Source organism: Sabethes cyaneus, chromosome 2 (assembly GCF_943734655.1).
Source record: "Sabethes cyaneus chromosome 2, idSabCyanKW18_F2, whole genome shotgun sequence".
Lineage (NCBI taxonomy): Eukaryota > Metazoa > Arthropoda > Insecta > Diptera > Culicidae > Sabethes > Sabethes cyaneus.
In genome coordinates this window covers 104,487,642-104,515,273 of record NC_071354.1, presented here as the reverse complement: position 1 = coordinate 104,515,273, position 27,632 = coordinate 104,487,642, and the positions used below count along the sequence as shown (strand labels likewise).

At 43.5% G+C, this 27,632-nt stretch overlaps 2 protein-coding genes across 2 annotated transcripts; both read left to right on the top strand.

The window, feature by feature from the left end:
- Positions 1 to 5,523: 5,523 nt before the first annotated feature.
- LOC128735803 (uncharacterized) lies at positions 5,524 to 11,352 on the top strand. The gene is made up of 2 exons (XM_053830290.1): positions 5,524 to 9,561; positions 9,643 to 11,352. Exons 1-2 carry the CDS (start codon positions 5,524 to 5,526, stop codon positions 11,350 to 11,352), a joined length of 5,748 nt encoding a protein of 1,915 aa, XP_053686265.1.
- An 8,146-nt stretch (positions 11,353 to 19,498) lies between these two features.
- LOC128735802 (zinc finger BED domain-containing protein 4) lies at positions 19,499 to 24,372 on the top strand. The gene is made up of 2 exons (XM_053830288.1): positions 19,499 to 20,200; positions 24,160 to 24,372. Exons 1-2 carry the CDS (start codon positions 19,499 to 19,501, stop codon positions 24,370 to 24,372), a joined length of 915 nt encoding a protein of 304 aa, XP_053686263.1.
- The last annotated feature ends 3,260 nt before the right edge of the window (positions 24,373 to 27,632 follow it).

Genomic DNA, 27,632 nt, shown 5'->3' with positions numbered 1-27,632 from the left:
TGCGTGCGTCACGAAAAATGAAAGGTTTTGAGCGCTAATAGCTCAGCGCTTTTCCGATCGATTTTCAATATTCTTACACCAATCGATCGGAAAATCTTCTAAGAATTGACCCAAATGAAGAAAAGTATGGGTTCTTGATGTTGAACTATTGAAAAATTGAAAATAATGAACCTATGTTTTACCAGAATTCTCGCTTCGTGATTGGTTGGAAGATTCTTTACGATGATCTAAACCTATACCAATTTGATATCTGTGCTTGGGAAGTAAGCCAAATTAAGTGACGAAAATTTCTTAACACCACGGTTCAACCTAGACCATTTTGATGTCCTTGCTTGGGAAGTACGCCAGAGAGAGTAACAAAGCCCCCTCCTGCCAACAGATTTCTTATTAACGCTATTAAACCTAGTCCAATTTGATGTCTGTGTTAGGAAAGTGTGCCAGAAAAAATGACACAAGTTCGTTGTCCCAACAGATCGCAAATTCTTGACTGCGAGACGATTAAACCTCGGCGACTTGATATCTGTGTTGGAAAAATGTGCTACAGCTGTACTGTTCGGTTATAATACGACTCTGTATGAATACGCATGCTTGCCGTTTCATTAGAAGTGTAGTGAAACGATGTACTGTTGATAAAATAGGATTGAATTGGTAAAATCCCTTCAACGTGGCGAACCATGGGTAATAAAAACAATCTTTATTTTCTGTAAGGTAGCAGGAAAGCAATAGTTTGTGTTCTTAATTTTGTTAAATTGTTTCCAAATGCACATAAAAATAACTCTGAAATCTTTTGAGGATTGAACGTATGCAATGTTACTACTTTGATAAATGTTACATACAACGCATGTAGCATGTATATATGTTGCATATAGCATGTATACATGATGAATCGAATGATTACAAGCATGAATACATGCCACTATCACTACAAAGAGACTTACGTAGTCCTGCGTTACCTATATATGCGGTCGTGTCTTGTATACAACCCCTCTGATTTTTTCGCATTATTTATGCATTTTAAGTGAAACAAGCGGTCTAATATTGAAAAATAACCTCGAAAATAGCGTAGCACGGCAACGCACGTATTTTACGGTGATTTCGCTTAATTTATGTGCAATAGCCTGGAAAAATCAAACCGTCCAAAGTACAGCATGAGATGGTAAACAGTCCAATGTAACTTTTTCCATAATAAACCAAAACTGCTTAGTTTTAATTAGATTTTTAAAATCTCCGTTAAATATTGAATGTTATTATTTATCAACCACGTTGAGTGAATGACTGAAAATTATTTCATTTTGAAACAATTTAAAATTCAATTCGAAGAACTTCGATCTCGTTTTTCTCAATATGGTGGAATTGTTACATTGGACGAAATCAAAAGTGACGCGAGGAATCACTGCATAACGTGGACTGGACAGAACTTAACAATTTGGCTGATGTGGACTTAGCTGTTGACTATTTTGACGCGACACTTAATAGCTTATTTCGTATTCACGTACCGGCACCGCGACCGCATGCTAAACCTCCCTGGTCTAATTCCAGACTACGACATTTGAAGCGGAAATGATCTGCTGCTTTAAGAAAGTATACGAATAGGCGCAATCCCGTGACCAAGCATGATTTTTGCCAAATAAGTAATGAGTATCGGACTTATAATCGTCATCTTTATTCTTGCTATGTGAGGCGTATGCAAGACGATCTAAGAAAGAACCCGAAAAGATTTTGGTCTTTCGTTAATGAAAAGCGCAAACAAACTGGACTACCATCTAACATGTTTCTGGGAAATTTAACTTCCGACAATCAACAAACTACCTGTGACCTGTTCGCGAGACACTTTTCCAGTGTTTTTAATTCAACCACTGCCTCTACTGCTCAAGTTCACGATGCGATGCGCAATGTTCCTGAAAATATGTTTGATCTCGGTTCTGTTCGTTTCTGCGAAGCCGACATTAACACTGGTCTCTCGAAATTGAAAAATTCGTCAAGTGCTGGCCCGGATGGTATACCATCAATCGTTTTAAAAAAATGTGCTGGAGAACTATGTACATCCTTATTAAAGATCTGCAACATGTCCCTTCAACAACTTAAGTTCCCAGAGTCCTGGAAAAGGTCGCATGTTTTCCCGGTGTTTAAAAAAGGTGATAAATGCAACATAGAAAATTACCGTGGAATTACATCTCTATGGGCATGTTCGAAATTGCTGGAGATCATTGTCTGTGAGCTTTTGTTCAGCAAAGTAAAATCATACATTTCGATGGAACAGCATGGATTTTTTCCAAAGCGCTCCATAAGTACAAATTTATTACTGTTCAGTTCCTTTTGCCTCCGACATATGGAATGTGCTGCCCAGGTTGATACGGTATATACTGATCTTAAAGCTGCCTTTGATCGCATTGACCATCAAATTCTGCTGCGGAAGTTGTGCCGATTAGGAGCATCAAATGACTTCGTCTGCTGGCTTCAAACTTACTTAACGAATCGTAATCTCTCTGTAAAGCTTGGTTCGACCGAATCAAGCAGCTTCTGCAACATGTCCGGAGTTCCCCAAGGAAGTAATTTGGGACCATTACTGTTTCTTATCTACTTTAACGACGTGTGCTTTGTAATACCCCACCTGGATGCAAGTTATTATATGCGGACGACCTAAAAATATTCCTTGACATAAGATCAGTGGAGGATTGCAAACAGCTGCAAGATTTGGTAAACTGATTTGCTGATTGGTGTCATAGAAACAACCTCACTATAAGCGTGCCCAAATGTTCAGTCATCTCGTTTACCAGAAGCAAAACTCCAATCTTATTTGCATACAGGATTAATGGATCTATTCTGGAACGTGTGACGAATATCAAAGATTTAGGAGTGGAACTGGACTCCAAGCTTACTTTCCAGAACCACTTTTCCAGCATTATAGCGAAAGCAAACTTGGGATTCATAATGCGCATAGCTAAAGACTTTCGTGATCCTTACTGTTTGCGAGCCCTTTACTTCTCGTTAGTACGGTCCATTCTTGACACAGCCTCTGTAGTGTGGAGCCCGTACACACAAATCTGGATATCTAGAACTGAAGCCGTGCAGCGCAGATTCATTAGACACGCGTTAAGGTCTCTCCCTTGGTCTGATCCGATAAATCTGCCACCTTACGAAGACAGATGTAAACTGCTAAATGTCGACACCCTGGTTAAAAGAAGAAATGCTTCTAGAGCCATTTTCATCGCCAAATTGCTGAAGTGGGAAATCGATGCGCCGGATATTCTCGCTCTACTGAACATTAACATCGCGCCTCGAAACCTAAGAGCTCGAGATTTCTTCCGACTCGCATTTCATCGCACCTTATACGGAAACAACGAAATTCAAGCAATGTGCCGTACCTTTAATCGTGTTCACCATCTCTTCGACTTCACACTCTCAACTGACAAATTTAAAAATAGAATTTTGAACTGTGATATATTAGGTTAAGCACGATATTGTAAATTTGTTTTGTACTTTAAAATGTATTGTGTGATTATTATTTATGTAACTAAAAGTGCGTGAAAAAAGATGGGTTTTTATGCCAATTTGAGAATGATTGCAATGGTGTCAACTCAAATTGGCTTTTCCCATTCATCGGCTTCAATGAGAGGTAATCAGTTGAAGTTAAAACAATGAATAAATAAATAAAAAATAAATAAATAAAATTCATTTATATTACAGGTAATACAGCAAAGGTGTAGAAAATTTAAGCGGAAAATCGAGACCGCGTTCATAAAATTTAATTACCATTTTGGCTTTTTTTTGAAGATCCCATCATTTTGGTAAGTGAAAAATGGAACTTTGAATTCTTGTGTTGTTACTAAATAACCTACCTATAACCTATAGGTTACTTTATAACCTATTTAATCTTGCCTATCAAATATTTGTGTTTGATGTTAACTTATTCAACCGTTATGCATCAAATATCAAAAATGCTGGCTAGGTAACCGTACGACAAAAGTTCTCTTTTAAATTTTGTTTTTGAATAAAAAAGTTCCCACTGAATAATGTGACGCAATTACAGCTTCTGGAGAGTTTTGATCGTGATAAATCACCTCCTATTGAAAAACTGCATATATTCTATCACGTGCTTAGGCTGGAAACATAAAAGCTAAACAAAGTAAAACTTAGATGCTGCATTCCGAATTCGAAACTTGACCTTTTGTTTTGATACTACCTATTTCGTAGCCAGTTTTTAGAATACGTTGCGAGGCTGGTCCTATTGATTCTTCTCCCAGTCGATATTCGAACATGTGACGGCTGGCTTGTTAGACCAGTGTCGTACCTCGAGGTCAACTGGGACGAGGCCGAAAACATATTGAAGTTTAAATTGACTCCATCAACCAACATAGTTTCAATTATTGATTGAATTAAAGAGTATTCTAGCTTTATAGGCATGAGAAATGAGTAAATTAAAGTACAGTACAGCATATAGCATTTGAATATAGTATCATGAGTGTTTTACAAAGTATATAGATAATTAAAAGATGTATGAATGGATCAATAATGGGTCTTTACGTAGTTCAGATAAGTTTTTTCAACCTAGACGAATAAGTACCCAGGTAACCAATAAGCATTAATATAAGCAGTAAATCAATCGTTTATTAGCATCCCTGGCGTTTTATACTGCAGGTTGCTGTTTATCAGCCTTTTGACTGCATAACTGTTGTAAATTGGCATCCACAATTCTATTTAAATTCCTCTTGTCGGTAACTAGCTGCAAATAAGCATTGTCAGCACTATAAGAGGGCTAGCAGTAATGTAGCCGCATATTTTGCCAAAATAGCATTTAAGTAGCTGTTGCAACACCGCAGTAGCATATCTGGTAACACTGCGCTGCGGTACGTCAAATGAGTGCTGCCGTTAAGATAGAGATAGAAAGAAGATGTAAATAAACAAGAAGATGGAGTATGTGTAGATGTAGTAGTAGTAGTAATGCAATACGGTCCAGAAGGTGAGCATAAAATCGCCATCGCAAATGCTACTAAAAGTATACAAACTGTAGTTTGCTAAAAGTGAAATTTAAAAAGCCTTTTTTTTCGATTAAATAGTATTGAGCTTGGTTGTAGGAGGGACAAAATCGTTCCGTAATCCTGTGTCGAGACCTGAACGGTGAATCACGGTGTAAACCTGTAAAGGAAAATTATCGCCAAAAAGTTCCAAAGCTATAGGAATTTAGATTCGACAGCAAGATACCAAACGAAGGAGAAATACATAGAGATCCAAAGTTAGGGTAGCTGAGCCGAAGTTGGGCAACCAAGCAATTTCAAACAAATCGATTAAGAGCAAATAAAAGTTGAAAAGTTAAAGGAAGTTTAAAGTGGGAGAAGAAACCACTTTATTGTAAGTAGTAAGTAAAACTAAAGAAAATGTATACTAACGAAAATAAATTACAGTTTGAACGTCGTTAACAAAAATAGTTGACTGCTTCAGAAAGTTTGGTTCCGTCCCGGAACATTCTCAAAAATAAAGTGACACGTGAGGTGTACAGTGAGAAGTTCGGACCTTCCCCACGAAATGCCTTCCGACATCGAAAGTGAAACGGAGAAGAGCGTCGACTTGACGCAAACTCCATGTGAAATATGCGGTCCATCGACATGCGACGAGCCGATGATCGGATGCGATGGATGCTTCCTCTGGTTCCATTGCCGTTGTGTGGAAATCCAGGTAGAGCATGCCCCGAAAAAGTGGTACTGTCAAAACAAGGATTGTCAGGAGAAAGCCCAGCAGATGAAGGATGCCAAGAAGTCGTCTCGAAGTCGGAAAACAACCGAAGAGTCGGACAAATCGAAGAAGGGATCCTCTCTCGTAGATGCGAGGGTGAAAGCACTGGAAGAGAAGCAGAAGAAACAGCTTCAGGAGCTAGAGGCGGAAATAACGCTAAAGAGGAAGGAGAAACAGTTGCAGCGCGCGTTTGAACAGAAGAAGATGGAGATGGAGTTGAAAATGCGCGCCGAAGAAGAAGAACAGCAGATGGTGTTCCAGGAGGAAATGCTTCGGAAAAAGCAAGAGCAGATCGATCGAATGAAGGCGAACCAAAGGGCGTTCGAAAAGAAGATGGCGGATCTGGATAAAGAGTTGGCGAAGTTGTCGACAAGCAAGGTGCCGAAATCCACGCCGAAGAAGGCCGATGAAGGTAAAGCACGATCGTCCGGTGCAGGAAACAAGTCGTTGAAGCTGACCAAAGCAAACGTAAAGAAGCTTGCCGAAGAATTCGAGAACGGTGGTGCAGGCGGTGCGGACAGTGAAGAGGACGGGGAGCAGAGTGAAACCGAGGACGAGGAAGATGCTGATAGCGAAGAAGACGATGAAGAGGAGGACGAAGAGTCTGAAGTGTCCAGTCCGTCGGTGAAGAGCAAACCGACAAAGAAGAAAAGTGGGAAAGAAGTGAGTCAACAGCGGGTAGGACCGACAAAGGCTCAGCTAGCTGCGAGAAAGGGGTTGACCTTTAAACTTCCGAAGTTCTCGGGCAAACCTTCGCAATGGCCTCTTTTCTATGCGGCCTACAAAACGTCAAACGAGACCTGTGGCTATATGAACCACGAGAACCTAATGAGATTGCAGGAATCCCTCGAAGGCGAAGCTCTCGAATTGGTATCCGGTCAACTACTCCTCCCTGAGTCGATTCCGCGAGTTATCGAGAAGCTGCGTCGCCATTACGGTCGTCCGGAACAACTACTACAGAATCTTCTGGACAAAGTTAACCAACTGGAGCCACCTAAGCCAGATAATCTGCGTAGTTTCGTTCCTTTCGGGAATGCCGTGGAACAACTTTGCGGACACTTAGAAGCCGCGGATCTTCGGCAACATCTCATCAACCCGTTGCTCATCAAGTCTTTGGTCGCCAAGCTTCCTGATCGGGAAAAACGAGAGTGGGTGCGTTACCGGAAGACCAAAGGAGAGCCGACGCTTCGCACTCTGACGGATTTCCTTATGGAGATTGTCGAAGATGCCTGTGAGGCAGATGTCGACGTAAATCTCATGCCAGCGTACCAGTCCAAAACCGGGTCGTCGTCATTCGCAAAGAAAAAACCGAAGGAAAAGGGTGCGCTGTACTGCCATGCAGAGGAGAATCCAGCGCCCAGTCCCAGCGATCAAAAGAGGTTGAAGCCATGCAAAATGTGCCAAAACACAGGACACCGTCTTCGTCATTGTGCCGATTTCAAGAAGCTGTCGTACGCGGATCGGTTGAAGATAGTGACCCGTGATAAACTGTGCCACGTCTGCCTCAACGAGCACAGCGGTACCTGTAGGTTCAAAATTCGCTGTAGTGTCGGAGATTGTAGGGAGCACCACAACTCTCTAATGCATCCCGTCGGAAACACAGTCGGCTTGAGTGCACACATCCGATCTAATTGTACTGCTATGTTTCGGATGGTACCGGTACAGCTTCATTGCGGTGGAACCTCGATCACAGTACTGGCATTCCTTGACGAGGGTGCCTCTGTAACGCTGTTGGAGCGGAAGCTAGCCGACCGACTAGGTGTCGTTGGCGTACAAGAGCGACTGACGATTAGGTGGACGGCCGATGTCACACGCGAGGAAAGGGAATCTCGGCGAATGAATGTTTGGGCGTCGGGAGTCAGTGGCGGTACCAACGGTAAGCTGTTACTGCACAGTGTCCGGACAGTTGGAAAATTGATGCTTCCCCATCAAAGACTGGATGTCCAGGACCTTGCCGCGCAATATCCTCATATGCGGGACCTGCCAATCGAGTCATACGACGGTCAGCCGGAATTGTTAATCGGATTGAACAATATCCACTCGTTTGCTCCGATAGAAGCCAAGGTAGGGGCACCAGTTGAACCTATTGCGGTTCGCTGCAAACTTGGGTGGACCGTATACGGCCCACGGCACTCTACTACGGTTGGAACTGGCAATTTCATCGGCCATCACCAAGCCATAACGAACGAGGACCTACATGAGCTCCTCAAAAGCCACTACGCTCTGGAACAGTCGGTGGTAGAGATACCACAGGAATCATCGGAGGACAGGCGTGCCCGGGAGATCCTCGAGCGGACAACCAAACGAATAGGTGACCGTTTCGAAACCGGCCTACTGTTCAAATCAGATGAACCCCGATTCCCGGACAGTTATCCCATGGCTGTCAAGAGAATGAAGCAACTGGAAAAGCGACTACAGAAGAACCCGGAGCTGCAGAATAACGTGAGTAAGCAAATCGACGAGTATCAGGAGAAGGGGTACGCTCATTTGGCTACAGTGGAAGAGCTGACCGGATTTTCACCCGACGAGGTCTGGTATCTGCCACTCAATGTTGTACAAAACCCGAAAAAACCTGATAAGGTACGCTTGGTGTGGGATGCCGCAGCCACTGTGTTAGGAGTTTCGCTGAACTCGCTGCTGCTGAAAGGGCCAGACATGCTTGTACCGTTGGTAAAGGTTCTCTGTGGTTTCCGAGAATGGCGACTCGCTTTCGGCGGAGATGTGAAGGAAATGTTCCACCAGATGAAGATTCGCGTCGAGGACAGACAAAAGCAACGGTTTCTCTATAGGAAGGATCCAAACGATCCACCGAGTATTTACGTCATGGACGTAGCAACCTTTGGGTCGACATGTTCCCCATGTTCGGCCCAATTCGTAAAAAACAAAAACGCAGACGAGTTCGCTGGTCGATACCCGGAAGCAGCCGCGGCCATCATTAAACGGCACTACGTAGACGATTATTTCGACAGCGTTGAATCCGTCGAAGAAGCAGTAAAGCTGGCGCGAGAGGTGCGTTTGGTACACCGAAAGGGAGGCTTCGAAATCCGGAACTGGGTGTCTAACTCGCCAGAGGTGCTCCAGAGTCTAGGAGAGACGAAACCAGTCGCACCAGTACACTTTAACCAGGACAAACAAACGTCGAAGGAGCGAGTTCTAGGAGTGATCTGGGATCCGAACACAGATGAATTCGCATTCTCTACGACCCACCGCGAAGGGTTACTTCCGTACCTGTTCGAAGAAAAGAGGCCGACAAAACGGATTGTAGCAAGCTGCGTGATGGGGTTCTTCGATCCGCTCGGTTTGTTGTCACCATTTACCATCCACGGCAAAATCATCATCCAACACCTGTGGCGTTCCAGCTGCGATTGGGATCAGGAGATCGATACCAAGTGCTGGGAGTTGTGGAAGCAGTGGACCGAGCTGTTGCCAGAAGTGGAAGCCATACGAATTCCACGTTGCTACATCGGCGATGCGAAGCGCGCTGAAGTCGAGTCATTGGAAGTGCACATCTTTACTGATGCCAGCGAACATGCGTACGGATGCGTGGCGTACCTACGAGCGGTGGTGAGGGGCATGGTACATTGCAATCTGATGATGTCGCGAGCGAAGGTTGCACCGATAAAGCGGCAATCAATCCCTCGTCTAGAGTTAATGGGCGCGGTTCTCGGGGCCCGTCTGAGTCAGTCGGTTTTGGAAAACCATTCGTACGACATCTCTCGCACCGTCTTCTGGACAGATTCTCGCACGGTTTGTAGCTGGATCAACTCCGACCAACATCGCTACAAGCAATTCGTAGCATTCCGCGTTGGAGAAATCCTAGAGCTCACTAAGGTGTCAGATTGGCGATGGATACCGACGAAACTCAACATAGCGGACGTACTGACGAAGTGAGGGCAAGGCCCGCCGCTTCAGAGCGATGGTGTATGGTTCAAAGGACCGGAATTCCTGTACCGTCCAGAAGATACGTGGCCATCGAAAGAGTCGGTCGTTGAAGAAACGGAGGAAGAAGTACGAGGGGCAGTTTTGTTCCACGAAGTGGTGAATGTAGAAGCAATCTCTTCGTGGACAAGACTTCTACGAGTGACGGCTACGGTAGTGCGCTTCATCGACAATTGCCAGCGTAAACGTCGTGGCGAGTCGACTTTAACAACACGGGCTACGACGAAGCAGTATCGTATATTAGTGAAAGCGGCGGCGAAAGATGCGGCAGGTTCATCAACTGGAACAGTGCAAACCCCCCTCAAGCAAGATGAACTCAAGCGGGCAGAAAAAATCCTGTGGCGTCATGTGCAGTGGGACAGTTTTCCGGATGAGATGAGCATTCTCACGAACAATTTGCAACGCCAACCTGGGCAGTCGTTAGAGAAGGTCAAGAAGAATAGCCGCATCTACAAGTGTTCACCAGTGATAGACGACGAAGGCGTGTTGCGTATGGACGGGAGGCTAGCGAATTCCGAGGAACTCCCATTCGACAAAAAGTACCCAGTCATCCTATCGCGATCGCACGAGATCACACAGCGGTTGATTCAACACTACCATGAGGAGTTCGGGCACGCAAACTCCGAGACGGTTTTCAACGAAATGAGACAGCGGTTTCAAATTCCAAATCTGCGTGTGGAGATCCAGAAGGTAGCTGACAAATGCATATGGTGCAAGGTGCATAGATGCCTTCCAAGGTCGCCGAGGATGTCTCCATTGCCAGTTGATCGGGTTACGCCGAATCGACGGCCTTTCAACTCCGTAGGCATCGATTATCTGGGCCCGGTGGAAGTAGTAGTCGGACGGCGAAAGGAGAAGCGTTGGGTGGCCGTATTCACTTGTTTAGCCGTAAGAGCAGTGCACCTGGAAGTTGTGCACAGTTTGACGACGGAGTCTTGTCGGATGGCCATCACTCGTTTCCGTAACAGGTTCGGGGCGCCAAGTCATATATATTCCGACAATGCTACGTGTTTCCAGGGTGCAAACAACGAAATGATTCGGATGGCGAGCATCAATCAACAATGTGCTGAAAGTATGGCCAGTCCCTCTACCGCCTGGCACTTCAATCCTCCTGGAACGCCGCATATGGGCGGCATCTGGGAACGCATGGTGCGATCGGTGAAGACAGCAATGCGAGCACTGGATGATGGAAGGAAGCTTACGGACGAGATTCTGGCGACAATCCTTGCGGAAGCGGCCGAAATGATAAATATGCGTCCGCTGACCTACTTGCCGCAAGATTCGGCAGAAACGGAGGCGCTGACCCCAAATCACTTTCTCAGGGGAACAGTGACCTGTACCGATACAAACACGGAAGGTGGGCCAACGGAACTTGCGGAGGTACTGCGAAATGACTACCAGCGATCGCAGTATCTCGCTGACAAAATGTGGGCTAGATGGATCAAGGAGTACCTGCCGACCATCAACAGCCGATCAAAGTGGTTCGACGACCAGAAGCCGCTAAAAGAGGGCGACCTAGTGTTCGTGGTCGACGGTAAAAACCGGAAGAGTTGGAAGCGTGGCATCGTGGAGGCAGTGATCAAGGGATCAGATGGAAGAGTACGACAGGTGGACTTAAGAACTGCAGACCGTAAGATTCAAAGACGTGGTGTGGTGAACTTGGCGGTGTTAGAGGTTCAGTAAATCCGGATTTCCGGAAGTACCGGATGTTACGGGCGGGGGTGTTGCAACACCGCAGTAGCATATCTGGTAACACTGCGCTGCGGTACGTCAAATGAGTGCTGCCGTTAAGATAGAGATAGAAAGAAGATGTAAATAAACAAGAAGATGGAGTATGTGTAGATGTAGTAGTAGTAGTAATGCAATACGGTCCAGAAGGTGAGCATAAAATCGCCATCGCAAATGCTACTAAAAGTAAACAAACTGTAGTTTGCTAAAAGTGAAATTTAAAAAGCCTTTTTTTTCGATTAAATAGTATTGAGCTTGGTTGTAGGAGGGACAAAATCGTTCCGTAATCCTGTGTCGAGACCTGAACGGTGAATCACGGTGTAAACCTGTAAAGGAAAATTATCGCCAAAAAGTTCCAAAGCTATAGGAATTTAGATTCGACAGCAAGATACCAAACGAAGGAGAAATACATAGAGATCCAAAGTTAGGGTAGCTGAGCCGAAGTTGGGCAACCAAGCAATTTCAAACAAATCGATTAAGAGCAAATAAAAGTTGAAAAGTTAAAGGAAGTTTAAAGTGGGAGAAGAAACCACTTTATTGTAAGTAGTAAGTAAAACTAAAGAAAATGTATACTAACGAAAATAAATTACAGTTTGAACGTCGTTAACAAAAATAGTTGACTGCTTCAGAAAGTTTGGTTCCGTCCCGGAACAGTAGCATTTAAGGCAACTTAAATGCTTATTGGCTTGCATTTAAATTGCATTGGAAATGCTTATTGGTTACCTGGGTAGGTTCTACGAATAGATGTTCTGTACCATGATGACTTAAGTTTGAAATAATTTTAAAGAGTCAAGAAAAATTTATTTCCATTTTTATTATTGTCTAATAAACTTTGAGAATCAGAATATTTCTCGGGAGAAAATGAATCACGCGTCTGTTGTGCATAATGCAAACCTTTATTCTCTTATGACAATGTTGGTAACAAGAAATATAGAAAGGAATATCTTCAAAAAATAGAAATAACGACGAGGGGTACTCCAAACTTCTTAACATCCTCCCCCCAGTTGACATGGCTGTCAATTGATTTCATTATCTTCGATCGGTAAAATAGAAATCTTACTCACTCCTCGGCAAACTTCTCCGTTTGCAGTTCTCACCTTCACCGCCCGTACTAACTGATCGACGCCTTCATGTACTTCAGTTATACGGCCCAAACGCCATTGCTGTGGAGCGATGTTGTCCTCCTTGAGAACCACCAACATTCCAGGACGGATGATTAATTTGTTCTTGTACCACTTACTTCTTGGCTGCAATTCGCTAAGGTATTCTGCCGACCATCTAGACCAAAAGTCTTGCTTCAGCTTCTGCAGGTATTGCCACCTGGACAATGATGACACCTTCAACTCCTTGTAACTTGGCTCTGGAACTGCTGACAATTCATGACCCACCAAAAAATGCCCGGGAGTCAGGGCACCGAGATCATTTGCATCCGTAGAAAGTTGAGTTAGCGGTCTCGAGTTTAACACGGCTTCGATTTGTACTAATACAGTGTTCATTTCCTCGTAACTTAAAAACGCATTACATAAAATGATTTTCAGGTGAGATTTAGCTGCCTTTATTCCAGCCTCCCAAATCCCCCCAAAATTCGGGGAACGAGGTGGTATGAAGGACCAATAGATTTCCCTTGAAGAACAAAAACGGCTGATAGTTTCATTTGCTTGCTGAGACTGGAACAATTCATAAAGCTCATGTAACTGGGAATGAGCTCCACGAAAGTTCGTTGCGTTGTCTGACATCATTTGCTCCGGATAACCTCGCCGACCCACAAATCGTTGTAGTGCCGCCACGAACGCCTCGCTGGTGAGATCCGAAACTAATTCGAGATGTATGGCCTTGGTGCTCATACATATAAAAAGAGCCACGTATGTTTTTACCTTTGTAGGACGACGTAAACCTTGTCGGATGAGGAAGGGCCCCGCATAATCAACACCGGTCTTGCTAAAAACTGGAGAAGGGTTTACTCGACAAGCAGGCAGTTCGCCCATGAACTGAGTGACTTCTGGAGGGCGCATACGAAAGCATTGAACGCAATTCTTAATAACCTGGCGTATAACACTCTTTGCTCTGACTGGCCAGTACCGCTGACGCACTATTGCTAACAAACCTTGTTGTCCCACATGTAGATGCTCCTTGTGAAGTGACGTAATCAAAAGTTTAGTTACATGGTGACTGCGTGGTAACAACAACTGGTGCCTTTTTCCGAACGGGATTTTAGCATGTCTTAATCGACCCCCAACGCGTAACAAACCATCTCCATCGATGAAGGGAGCCAATGGAAGAAGCTGGTTCTTCTTCATTTCGCCTCGTTTTAGCATCTCTAACTCTTTCGCAAAACCTTCCTGCTGCGTTTTCGCTATGATTCTTTGAGTTGCCTGACGTAATTCAGCTACAGTCAGTAAACCCACAGCTCGATCAGCCCTCTCCTTTACACGACAATTTTTGACAAATCGTAATATGTACGCACACACCCGCTGTAGTTTTCTGAAATCACTAAACTTGGTTAGCAGCTCATTTGACTCTTCTTGTAACGAAATATGACTGTAGACTGTGTCTTGGATTTCTAGTTCTTCATCACTAAAACGTACTGTATCGTGTTGACTGACGCTGTGACTGATCTGAGATATTTCCGGGCCACTCCACCACAAGTCTGAAACAACCAACTCCGGTGTGCTAATTCCACGGGATGCAAGGTCTGCTGGATTGTCGTTTGTTCTAACGTAACGCCAATTATAATCTTTCGTTAGCTGATGTATTTCGCGAACCTTGTTACCCACAAAAACATCCAAGGAAGATGGGGATTTGTTAAGCCAGCACAGGACAATTTGCGAATCACACCATAATACTACTTCCTTCAGCTTTAATCGCATGGATTCGATGACAGACGTCGCCAATCTTGCCAACAAATTTGCAGCACAAAGTTCAGCTTTGGGAATGGTAAACGGTTGACTGCTACGCTTGCCCTGCTGCTTCTTCGGTAAAGGAGCTACCCGTGTCTTACTACTTAACAAATGCATTGCTGCTGTACCGTCTTGTTTAACACTCCGTAAATACACGCATGCGCCATACGCCTTTTTACTGGCATCTGAGAATCCATGTATTTCAAGGTACGACGAATCTTCGGCGATCGCATGCCTTGGAATTTTCAGATCGTTAATATTTTGTAAACCGTGCTTGAAACTACGCCAACGCCTTTCTTGTTCAGCTGTCAATCGATCATCCCAGTTTACACCGCTGGCCCAAAGCTCTTGAATAAAAAGTTTGGCCACTATAATAACTGGTCCTAAGAACCCGAGTGGATCGAAAATTTTGGCTACATCTGAAAGCACGATTCGTTTAGTATAATAATCTACACTGTCGTCGCTTACTCTAATATCAAACAAGAATATATCATTACGCGGCTCCCACAAAATACCCAAAGTTTTAATGACACCATTAGAGTCATGCTCTTTGATTGCTGCTTGCACTTCTCTTTTCGATTCCGGTATTTTTTCCAAAAGCTGTGGTACGTTGGCACACCATTTGTGTAGCTGAAAGCCACCTCGATTTAGCAATGCGATAAGTTGTGTCTGACTGTCCAATACTAATTGAAGCTCATCAGCCCCCGAAAGTACATCGTCCATATAGAAATCATTCCTAGCGACATTTGCTGCAAGCGGAAAATTCATCTCTTCATCGTCAGCCAACTGCCTCAAACACATAGTAGCACAAAACGGAGCACATGACGTGCCATATGTCACTGTTGTTAACTCCAGGGTGTGTAATTCGTCATTTACGTTTTTCCTCCAAAGGATTTTTTGATACGGTGTATCACGATCATCAACCCGTATCTGCCTAAACATCTGAATAATATCGGCTGTGAAGACATACCTGTACTTCCTGAATCGCAGAACAATCGCCATCAAGCTGTCTTGCACAGTTGGCCCAGGAATGAGAACATCATTTAACGACAGGTTTGTGTCAGAGCGTGCCGAAGCGTCAAATACAACACGTAGTTTCGTAGTCGAACTTGATGGCTTCAAAATTGCATGGTGTGGCAAATAAAACCCACCATCATCTTTCGTAACTGCGCGACAATGTCCTAATACCTGATATTCATCAATGAATGCAGCGTATTGCGATTTTAATGCTGGGTGCTGATTTAATCTTCTCTCCAATTGTAGAAACCGTCTCTCTGCTAAACGTCTCGAATTACCAAGCTGTAACACACTGTCACGAAACGGTAGCCGTACTACGAAGCGACCATTTTCTCTGCGATGAGTTGTAGCGAAATGTTGTATGCACTGTTGATTTTCGATGTTAACTATTGGCACATCTGGAATGTCCTCTAACTGCCAGAAACGTTGTACTATAACTTCCAAGTTATCCTCAGCTTCGTGTAGGTTACTAGAAACTGCTGATACTAACACTGTTCGTGGAAAACTTCGATATGATCCGCATACAATCCAGCCTAACTTGGATTTCCATAACATAGGCTGGTCACTCTCTAACTGCAGACGTTCAGTAGTCAGCAATCCAAAAAACAGTTCAGCACCGACCAGCATATCCACCTTTGCTGGTATGTTGAATTTGGGATCCGCTAAATTTATTTCACGAGGAACGTTCCACTGATGAGTATCGATTTTCTGCTGTGGAAGAATGCCAGTAACTTGCGGAACAATTAGAAATTCGCCGATCCAAGATGATTTTTCGTAATTCGATGTGATTTCTGCTATCGTTTGCTGTGTAGCGACAAGCTTTTCATTATTGATGCCAATAACGGGAACTCGAACGGCTTTGCGCTTCAGCTGGAGAATATTTGCCATATGCTCAGAGAGAAAATTAGATTGAGAGCCTGAATCTAGCAATACTCGGCAAGGGTAATATGCTCCATGTATATTCTTTGCATTTACTATAGCTGTCGACAAAATCACTTGTTTGTTTCCAACATCACGGGACATCAATACGGTGGCGGTAGGAGGGGTAGTTAAATTCGATGAAGAGAGCTGATTATTTGCTTCCACTTTCTGCGCTGTTTCGCTGCTTTCAGAATAAGTTGTTTCCCCTACTGTTTGCCTTTCATAATGTAACTGCGTATGATGCTTTTTTCCGCACCCAGCAATCATGCAGCGTCGTGCCTTGCATTGTCCTACTCGGTGTCCGCGTCTCAAGCAGTTAAAACAAAGCTGCTTATCTTTCACAGCTGCCGTTTTTTCTAATACTGTCATTTGTTGGAAAACGTTGCACTTATTTACGTTATGGGATTCACCACAAATAACACACACTTGTTCAGTTGTTTGCAGCGCAGCATGAACCTTGACAATAGGTGTGCGAGAGATTGAGAGAGGTCCCTTTTGCTTATTCATGTCACTCTGCCTGCTCGCATTATTGGCTTCGCAACGTTCCAACACAAAGCACCGATTTTGCAAAAACTCTATTGTTTGCTTGTAGTTTGGAAGTTGCTTTGGTTTAATCGTGTCTTCCCAATGGCCTATTGTCGATTTATCTAACTTGGATGTAAGAAGTGATATCACCAGCTGCTCTGACATGCCTTGCATCGGCTGATCATGGAACTCTAGAGCATCGACATGTCGACTGCACTCTTCTACTAATTGCCGAAGCTCCGATGCACTCTCTCTATGTATTTTTCGCAGATTAAGGAGGCCGCCTACGTGAATGTCGATTATTGTCCTTTTATTTTCAAATCGCTCTTCCAATAATCTCCAAGCCGCTTGAAAATTGTTTTCGTTCAAGATTTGTTCACTGAAGATATTTTCCGCCTTTCCTTTGAGTGACTGGGTTAGATAGTGTAATTTAGTTGCATCTGACAAATGATGATGTTTCTGCATCAGATCTAAAAACAACTGTTTGAACCGAAACCACCTTTCATAGGTACCATCAAAGGATGGCAATGGTACATTTGGCAATCCCACTGGTTGATTGACGATCAACGGCTGTATTTGTTCTCCATTCTCGGGTATAGCTATTTTCGGTGCAACGGTTATTTGACGTGCGCGAACATTTTCCAAAGTGGCACAAATCGATACTCGCAGCTCTTCGTAAAACGATTCAAAGGCAATAAAGTGACTCTCTTGCTCGGCGCGTTGATCAGGAAGCTCTGTGTAAACCTCGTTCTGGATAATGTTGTACTCGTCATAACATGAATCAATCCGTCGCAAAAAAGTCTCCAAATGATGAACGGTGATTGCATCTCCACGCTCAAGTGTTTCTCGTATTCGTTGCAGCTTCGATGTAACAGCTCTCCGTCTGAAATCGAACGCATTCATTCTCTGCTCACTAACTTGTAGTTGCTTTTTCTGCTCCTTTTTCTTTTTCTGTGCCGAAACCGGCGAATGAACAACCTTAGCACTCTTTCCTTCAAACGATTCTGCTTGTTCGTCGTCCATTTTGTGATGGTTCTGAATGTCTACACTACCAGTGTTCCGACTGGGTTGCAAACTATCCGTTTCGGTCGGCTTACTCGAAAGTCGACGCTTCTATATGCACAAAGTTCACTTTCTCGGAAAACGACGCATCGTTTTCACCGTAGTCCCAAAGAAGAACGATACGGTGTTGAGGTTATGTCTAGAGACAAACCGCGTCTGTTATACACAAAACTCGGGTTTCACTGGCGAAATTAAGTGGTTTCCTCTGAACAGCCACTTTGTCACTCGAGATCTACAATTTCGCACTATCCGACTCGAAATTTGGACCAAAAATGTCTAATAAACTTTGAGAATCAGAATATTTCTCGGGAGAAAATGAATCACGCGTCTGTTGTGCATAATGCAAACCTTTATTCTCTTATGACAATGTTGGTAACAAGAAATATAGAAAGGAATATCTTCAGAAAATAGAAATAACGACGAGGGGTACTCCAAACTTCTTAACAATTATTGACCTATTGAATGAGAATAACTGTAGTTTATATACATCGAGAACCCGCAGCAATCAATTTCCGAGGTATATGGGCGAAAGCGATGGCTGATTTCAGGGGTTTACGGATGGCCTTCATCGAAGATATGTTCCATGTATATCTTTTGGATGTAAAATTGCAAGACATTCTTGTTCTCGCTTGTTTACTTTCTTTGGGACTTCCCAAAAATACTCACTATAAAGCAAGTTAAGTCCACAATCGTGGCTCACACACAACAGTTGGTCATTTTAGCTTTAGCTGCTAATTTCAGTTTAAATATCACCTAATGATTGATCAAATTATTAGTGCTACGTATGAGTAACAATTTATCAATCCATTAATATAATATCTATTGTGGCTTACATTTACCTGTATAAGAAAGATTATAAAACAATATATACTTGGCGGATATATTATTTTTAATTTAACCACTTTTTCACAGTGGTTATAAGTCATTTTTTCTTTTGTGTATCCATGTATTGCTTTGATTTCATGTTCCTTAAATAACAAATATACAGTAAAACTTAAGTTTGTGTGCAGGTGCACAACTTTTCAGTTTATCATGTCTGCTATATGGTACCACTTCGAACGTGTTGAAAATACCGCGAACTCTGGCAAAATAGGAGGAAAATGTAATTATTGTAAAAAAATATTGGCCACATCAGGAGGATCTACCGGATGTAAGGTTTCCATTTGTGTAGGGTTCATCCCACAGTTCCTTTGGAAAGAAACCAAACTTCTACCAGCAGGTCTACAATTGAAGCTGTAGAAATTATTGAAGAACCCGTCGAGCCAACAGAAACGGGTCAGCGCAGCGACTGTGATGCACCAGTACATGAAAAATCTGGGAATCTAGTGACTGATTACTTCACTACCAGTCGAACAAATGTTACTAGAGTTGAAACTGTAAGTGCTAACAAAACTCGTGTGAACCCACGTAACGCTGCATCAACTCTACCTCAAGGACTTATGACACATTTCTTTGAAAATAATAAGCCTATGTTTTTGAGAAAGGCAAAACAAATCGATGAACAGCTTTTAAAAACTATTTGCAGAGAATATCATAGTTTTTCGATAGTAGAGGTTGCAGAGTTCCAGAAGTTTGTTTTAATGTTGAACAGTTCATATAAGCTACCTAGCCGTAAGACCCTCACGTGCAATATTCTTCCTGCTGTATATGAAAACTTGTTAAGCGAGGTCAAGGTAAAGATGCTGGAGGCACAGGCGGTTTGTATCACGAGTGACGGGTGGACGAGCATAAAGAACGAGGGCTTTTATGCTCTCACGGCTCATTATATAGACAAACGTGGAGTTTTACAGGCTGTGCTGCTAGAATGTTCCTCTTTTCACCAGCGTCACACCGCAGAAAACATTGCCGGTTGGATCGAAGTGGTTCTGATACGTTTTTCGATCCGATATAAAGTCACTGCGATAGTTACTGATAACGCTGCCAACATGAAGGATACTGCTACAATTTTGAAAATCCGGCATCTGGGGTGCTTTGCACATACGCTGAATTTAATTGTGCAGGATGCAATCCGTTCTACTGTAAAAAATGTGGTGGATAAAGCAAAAGCAACAGTCAGCTTTTTCAAAACCAGCAGTAGTTCCTTAGCAAAGCTTCATGACATGCAGACAAAAATGGGAATGAAACAACTGAAGTTGGTCCAGGAAGTTCCAACAAGGTGGAACTCCACCTACGACATGCTGGAAAGGCTTTTAAAGACCAAAGACGCACTAATCTCCGCTATAGCACTTTTGGGCTCTAGTGAGATAGTGATTGATGCTGCAGACTGGGTCACGATGGAACATGCTGTAAAGGTACTAAAACCATTCTACGACGTGACGACCGAAATATCCGCCGAAGATAATATCACGTTGTCGAAAACCGCTGTCCTTTCGCGACTGATGGTACGCTACGTGCGACAGTCACTATTAAGCAAAGACGTCCCTGCGAATGTTATCCGTCTAGGCGAAAATTTAATTGATGGACTTGCTAAACGGTTTGGAGCTCGTGAGACCAATGAGTTAGTAGCTCAGTCTATTCTATTAGACCCGCGTTTTAAAAAACAGGGCTTTGCTGACGAAGCTAGATATCTATCGGTCTATCAATCAATAGTGAGCAAAGTATGAGGTATATTTATCAACGCTTATACAATAGAGGTTTTCCGTCAAAAATTTTTTTTTCACTAAATGTTCGGTTTTGACTCTTAGAAATGATACCCATATAAAACTTTCTTTATTAAAGCCTCTAACTACTGTAAAAATGAAATACTAAAATACGTATATTTCAACCGGTCACTTCTCGGATGTCTTACATGCCTTTTTGTACCAGTGTCCTCTATTTTCACCACTTCGAAACCATTTGTGCCACTCTTTACTCTTGTGGCAAGCAACAAACGAAATGAAAAAGAAGGTAATCATTAGCTTTTCATTCGTTTTATCCTTTTCACTCTACCGCTGATACACATATGTCAAAAACTGTTATGCAATGCTGCCAGAAAATCTGAAAATTTTGATAAACAGTGCAGCCGAAACGAATTTTTTAAAACTCAACATTCGTGATTTGGTGAAAAGAAACTCAACATTCTTGCAATTTGCATTGTTTAAAAAATCGTAGTAAATTCTAGAGTCAACGAAAAAAATATATTTTTGCACCATTGTCACTCGTATTGGGAGTACTTTTGAGAAAAAATAAGAAAAGGAGGGGTATGATCTGACGGAAAACCTCTATTGTTGGCTGGCAAAGGGTGAACATGTGCATTCCATAACCTCTGTTCATTAACTCCTATTCCTACCTCCACGAGGTGCCGGCTGGGGTACGCAACTTCGGTTGTCGTATGCTAACAGGAAAGGGGGCACAGTGGCTCCCGCCCACATTAAGATGGCAGCCCCATCAGCGGGATAAGGACCATAGGTTAACAGCCTACTGTACCAGAACACACAAAAAGTTAATGAAAATGAAAGAAGAAATCTCTCCGGATTATTGGCAACGACCTTTAGCATGAAAAAACGGACACGAATCGGAACATGGAATATACTGACCCTTGCCCAGCAGGGCAAGCTGGCTCAACTTGCAAGGGAAGCTAGCCGCCTGAAGCTTGAAATCCTGGGGCTGAGCGAGGTCCGCTGGCCGGGTACTGGCGAACACAGGACATCATCCGGGCAAGTCTTGCTCTACTCTGGCATACGAGGTGAAAATGCTACTCGAGAAAGAGGAGTTGGATTCCTACTGAGCCCAGGGGCACATGCGGCCCAGATGAAGTGGGAACCAATAAATGAGCGAATAATCGTTGCCAGATTTAGAACACGGGTTAGGAACCTTACGGCAATCCAGTGCTATGCGCCAACAGATGCTGCCGACCTGCAGGAGAAAGAGAGCTTTTACAGCCAGCTGAACAGCGTGGTTGAGAAAATCCCGAAGGGGGACATCCAAATTCACATGGGCGACTTCAACGCGAAGATTGGCTCAAACAACGCGGACCTTGAACGCGTCATGGGACGCCATGGCCTAGGAGAGATGAGCGAAAACGGGGAGCTGTTTACAGAATTCTGTGGTAATAACGACATGGTCATTGGTGGATCGCTCTTCCCCCATAGACCAGTACATAAAGTCACGTGGGTTTCCCACGACGGCCGAACAGAAAACCAAATCGATCACATCTGCATCAGCCGGAAATGGAGAAGGAGCCTTCTTGATGTACGCAACAAACGCAGCGCTGACATTGCATCCGACCATCATCTTGTTATCGCTGAGATACGTCTGCGCGTCGCACGTATCCAACGACGGGAGGAGAAAGTTGGGTGCCGCTACGACGTCCGCCGATTGGAGAATCCTGAGGTGAAACGGGCCTTTGTTGAACAACTTGAATCTCGAGCCTCGGAGTTGCCATCTGGTGGAACCGTCGAAGAGCAATGGACCGGCATCAAGAACGCCTTCATCACGACCAGTGATGAAACCCTCGGCAAAGCGCGCAGTGGGCGGAGGGAGTGGATTTCGGATGAAACTTGGAGGAAGATCGACGAGCGGAGAGACAAGAGAGCCTGGACTAACTCCCTAGCCGAACAAGGAGAAACCGCCGCCGCCAATGGTGATATCCGTTTGTTGTACGATATTTCTCGCCGCCTTAGTGGTGCCAGGATGAGGATACAAAGATGCCGCTAAAGGACAGAGCTGGTCAGCTATTGACTGACCGTACAGAACAGCTTAAGCGATGGACTGAACATTTTGAACAACTCTTCCGAGTTTCAAATGTCAGAGACCAACAAAACCAGCAGCGTACGACGCCTACAGTTCGTCGAATAAATCGCGTGAACTCGGAGGCGCCATCGCTGGATGAAATTGTAGCAGCCATCAAGAGTATGAAATCCAATAGAGCGCCAGGGATAGATCGTATTTCAGCCGAAATGCTCAAGGCTGACCCATCTTTGTCAGCCCAGATGATGCATCAGCTTTTCAGCAATATTTGGGAAACCGCAACTTTTCCGGTGGACTGGATGCAGGGCATATTGGTCAAAGTCCCTAAGAAAGGAGACCTAACGGAATGCGGTAACTGGCGTGGCATCACGTTGCTCTGTATTACTCTCAAAGTACTCTGTAAGGTAATCCTCAACCGGATCTAGGAGAAGATCGACGCTACTCTCCGGCGGCAGCAAGCTGGATTCCGTGCTGGCCGATCATGTGTAGACCATATCACAACGCTCCGCATTATATTGGAGCAGATCAACGAATTCCAGTACTCTCTTCTGCTGGGGATCGTTGACTTCGAAAAGGCGTTCGACCGACTCAATCACGAAAACATCTGGGGCGCACTTAGGCGTAGAGGAGTTCCAGATAAGCTAGTCCATCTCATCGAGGCTCAGTACGAGGCGTTCTCGTGCAAGGTTTTGCACGACGGCGTCTTGTCCGACCCCATAAGGGTTACTGCTGGCGTGAGACAGGGCTGCATTTTATCACCGCTTCTGTTTCTCATCGTTATGGATGAGATATTAGTTGGAGCAATTGACAGTAGACCAAATCGAGGATTGCCTTGGAATCCTCTAACGATGGAGCAGCTAAATGACCTCGACCTAGCCGACGACATTGTCTTGTTCGCACAACGCCGAAACGATATGCAGAGCAAGTTAGACGACCTCTCCGAGAGCTCCCAGGCAGCAGGTCTCACAGTCAATGTAGCGAAAACTAAGTCTATGGTAGTGAACACTGACAATTCCACCAACTTTACAGTAGCGGGACAACAAGTTGAGCAGGTAGCCGTCTTTCAATATCTTGGAAGCCAAATAACGCCCGATGGTGGTACCAAGACTGATATAGCCACACGGATCAGGAAGGCCAGGGGTGCCTTTGCAGGTCTGCGAAATATTTGGCGCTCAAACCAGACCACTCTACGTACGAAAACCCGAATCTTTAATTCAAACGTTAAATCCATACTGCTGTATGCCTGCAAAACGTGGTGCGTCTCAGCGGAGACAACGCAAAAACTGCAGGTATTCATTAACCGGTGCCTGCGATATATTATTCGTGCCTGGTGGCCTGATAATTGGATATCCAATGAGGAACTCCATCGTCGGTGTCATCAACGGCCGATAGCCATAGAAATTCGTGAGCGTAGGTGGAAGTGGATGGGACACACCTTGAGGAAAGGAGCGAACGAGGTTTGCAGAGCAGCACTCGACTGGAATCCACAAGGACAGCGTAGAAGAGGCAGACCCAGGGGCTCATGGAGACGGAGCTTAGCCAACGACATCCGGGCTGTAGACGAGAACCTGTCCTGGCGACAGGTCATCCCTTTGTTCTGCCGGACCGGCGGACATGGACACATAAGTAAGTAAGTAAGTTATACAATTGTTAATTCTATTTTTTCTCGTAGTTGCGATCGTTCAACGTGACATCTGGGACGGATACATGTGCTGGAGGAGCTAAAGCAGTGGAAGTAACTGCCAGTGACTCGATTTGGCAGGAGTTTGATAAAACCGTCGAAAAGTTCCAAGCTAACAAAGATCCGAATGTTGCAGCAATCATCGAGTTAGACAAATTTCTAGCCGAGCCGCTCCTGACAAGAACCGGAGATCCCCTAGTATGATGGGAGGAGAGGAAAACTATTTATCCTGGTTTGCATCAAATTATGCTAAAAAGGTTGCACATTCCTGCGACATCGGTGCCATGCGAACGCATATTTTCCAAAACGGCAAATATTAACAGAAAAACGCAGTCAAATGACCGCATCTAACTTAGAAAAAGTTTTTAACTTAGTTTTTGTAAACGCTAACTACCGTTAGTTTAATTACTGAATGTTTTACCGTTCAGACTGTTCATTTTTGTTACTTGTTGACAATTTAATTTTGTTGAAGTTTTAATAATAAGACTAGTTGAACATTAAAACAGATGTGTTGCATTATTTAACATTTTTATCTCAAATACCTATTATCTATATCTTCCATTAATTTAAAAAAATATGAAGTTTGATGCATTGTTTCAGATTCGCAGTCAGTCAATGCCAATGAAATGAAACGGCACAAGGTAATAGCCTTATAACATCAGCACCCATTGACACTAGCGGGCATGGCCATTTTACGGAATGTAATCATATACTGTTTTTGTTATTTAACGGGGGTTAGTTCCAATCCGACCACGGAATAACCAAACTATTTTTTCCCAAATATTGCACGATGTTTTCAGGCAACTCTGGTCACATGCCGCAAATACTTGGGTAATATACAAAAGTTTGGCACTTGGGATGCAGAATTATTTCCAATATACGGTTTTAGATTAATGCTTATGGTTAGGTACTTGGGATCACAAATGTTCCGATGACGACTGACATGCTGCATATTACCAATCTAAACACTCGTTTACATAACATTCGTTAGCGAAAAACTATGGAAGTTTAATTATAATACCTAGTACGATTTTTTATTAGCTTTGTCAGGTCTTAACTAAGTGTAGGGTTTTTGCTTGAGGCTGTAAACCAATATATTTTCAGTTTTTGCTAAATTTGCTTTAAAATATTTAAGGAGAACGAAAAAGCAAAAGCATACTATAGGCGGTTACAGGATTGCGAAAAATCAAATGAGCTGTGAGCCATGAGCCGTTCAAATGAACCGGCTCACAGCGAGAAAAGAGCGGTTCAGACCCGCTCACGCAAAAGAGCCGTTTTGCCCACCTGGGCTGTCGAATGGGGTAGCAGCTGAGCTGAGTTAATGTCAACATCTCATCGACATGTCTGGACGCGGCAAAGGAGGAAAACCTAAAGGCAATGCAAAGTCACGCTCGAGTCATGCAGGTTTGCAGCTCCCGCCTCCCGGTCGGTCGTATTCACTGGCTGCTGAGGAACTATGCTGAGCGTATTGAAGCTGGAGCTCCAGTTTATCTGGCTGCTTGAATTGGCAGGAAATGCTACTCGCGACAACAAAAGACCAGAATTATCCCACATCACATGCAGCTGGCCCCCCGGACTAGTATTTCATCGTGCGACGATATTTTAGATCGCATAAGCCTTTCCAGTTGGCTCGTTGCAACAAGCCGCCCAAGTAACCACAAGCATTAACGCATAACCCCATATTGGCTGTAGCTCGGCATCGCTAATACCAGACAGCGGTATATCAGCAATTCGCATGGTTAAAACTTTTGTATAAACATTGGTAGTGCGTTTAAGCATTATCGTAAATTAGCATTTTTAAAAACACTATTTGCGTATATACCCAAGTAACAATTTCAGGCTGATCAACCGCTTTTATAGCTGATTTTATTCAACCTGTGGCTGATCTATGGTTTAGGTTTAGAAATAAAAACCTTTTTTCAGCTCTTAAACATCTGAATCTGGTGATTTTATCAAGCTTCAGGCTAATTAATAGCTGCTTTCGAAGCTGCAATGAAGCTTAATAGAAACTTTTTTGCGCTTTTAAATAGCCAATTTGCGCAATGCTGTCAATTCTATTTTTAGAACGAGAAATAGTTTTGCAATCTGCTTTTCCAATCGCTTAATCAACGCTTCGTCAACCTTTGTGCAGCCCAAAAAAATCTATTTTTAAATTTAAAAAAAATGGAACGCGGCCTTTTTTATTTGCTGCGAACATGTTTCGAACGCGATATTTTTAATTTCGAATAACTTTAGTTCGAATAATTAGGCTAGCTAATTAAAAATGCATGTCTTTTTTCCGGGAATTGAACCCGCCATCTTTTGATCCATAAGCACTCATCGTATGATCCGCTCCATTTGCATCTGCAGAAGAGACAGTGAGAATATCTTTACACCTGAAGCCTAGCCCGCCTAGCGTGAAGTAGTCGATAATGTCGATAACTGACAAACTTTTGCTGTCAGCCAAATTGCGAAATTGTACGATCTGACAGTGTGTGTGCTGTGAGCCGAAAGAAAACTTGGTAGAAGTTTGTAAAGCCACTTTAACACCTTTAAGCAGCCTTAAAGTACTTTGAAAGCTGTGAGCCTAATGAAAGCTTCCACTCTACACTTTAACACCTTTAAGCAGCCGTAAAACGGTTTGATGTTTATGGCTGTTTATAAACAGATTTCTTAGTAGAAAACTCCGCTATTAAGCTTGTTTATCAGCTTTTGGGAGAGAACTGGTTTGAAAAACTTAAAGTAGCTTAAACATCGCTTATTTAAACACCATTTAAGTGCTTACTTTATGCAGCTTTGATCGCGTTAAACCAACCCGTAAACAGCCATTGCTCTTGCAATTCAGCTACCGTTGTTACTTGGGATGTTGCTTACAAGCTTTAGGACAAAACTTTAAAACGTACCGTTAATGTTAATAAAATGCTTATACCTGACTTCGTTTTTGCTTATTTACGGCCACTACTCATGCTCTGTTTCACCTAACTGCTGCTGTCTTTTTTCAACCAATTGAATTCTAAAATCTCTCTAAATTGCTTTTTTTATATTGAAAGTTCTACAGCTCCTAAACAAGCAAAGATAGAGATATACTATATTTAACATAGTTGTGTATTTTTACTATTTGTACAACTTTGAAGAACTTGAAAAAGTCATACAGCAACTACAAAAAGGGCTAAAACAGAGTAACTGAGTTTAACGATTTTTTTCAATCTCCAGATTTTTCTATCTTCGCAGAAGAGATGGAAGGTTACTGTCTTCAGCAAAATTTTCAATAATAATATGCTCTAAAGGCTGGTAAATGGCTGGGTAATGCGTAACATCGGTACCCCGCGTACCTGCAGTTATAAAATAGACCCCGCAGTGGTCATTAGCCTCTTATCCAGCAACTCCTCTCCCTACCTCCTCGTGGTACCAGCCGGAATACGAGCAACTTTGGTGGAGATCGGGTAACCAACCCCGGTGGAAGCTAAGGTCGTATACCGACAGGG

Excerpts from the sequence above, each read along its gene's own strand:
- LOC128735803 (XM_053830290.1), top strand. The coding sequence starts at position 5,524 with ATGCCTTCCGACATCGAAAGTGAAACGGAGAAGAGCGTCGACTTGACG. Across the intron at positions 9,562-9,642 it reads AAATCCTAGAGCTCACTAAG|AGCGATGGTGTATGGTTCAA; the intron begins GTGTCAGATTGG and ends CCGCCGCTTCAG.
- LOC128735802 (XM_053830288.1), top strand. The coding sequence starts at position 19,499 with ATGCTGGAGGCACAGGCGGTTTGTATCACGAGTGACGGGTGGACGAGC. Across the intron at positions 20,201-24,159 it reads CTGTCCTTTCGCGACTGATG|TTGCGATCGTTCAACGTGAC; the intron begins GTACGCTACGTG and ends TTTTTCTCGTAG.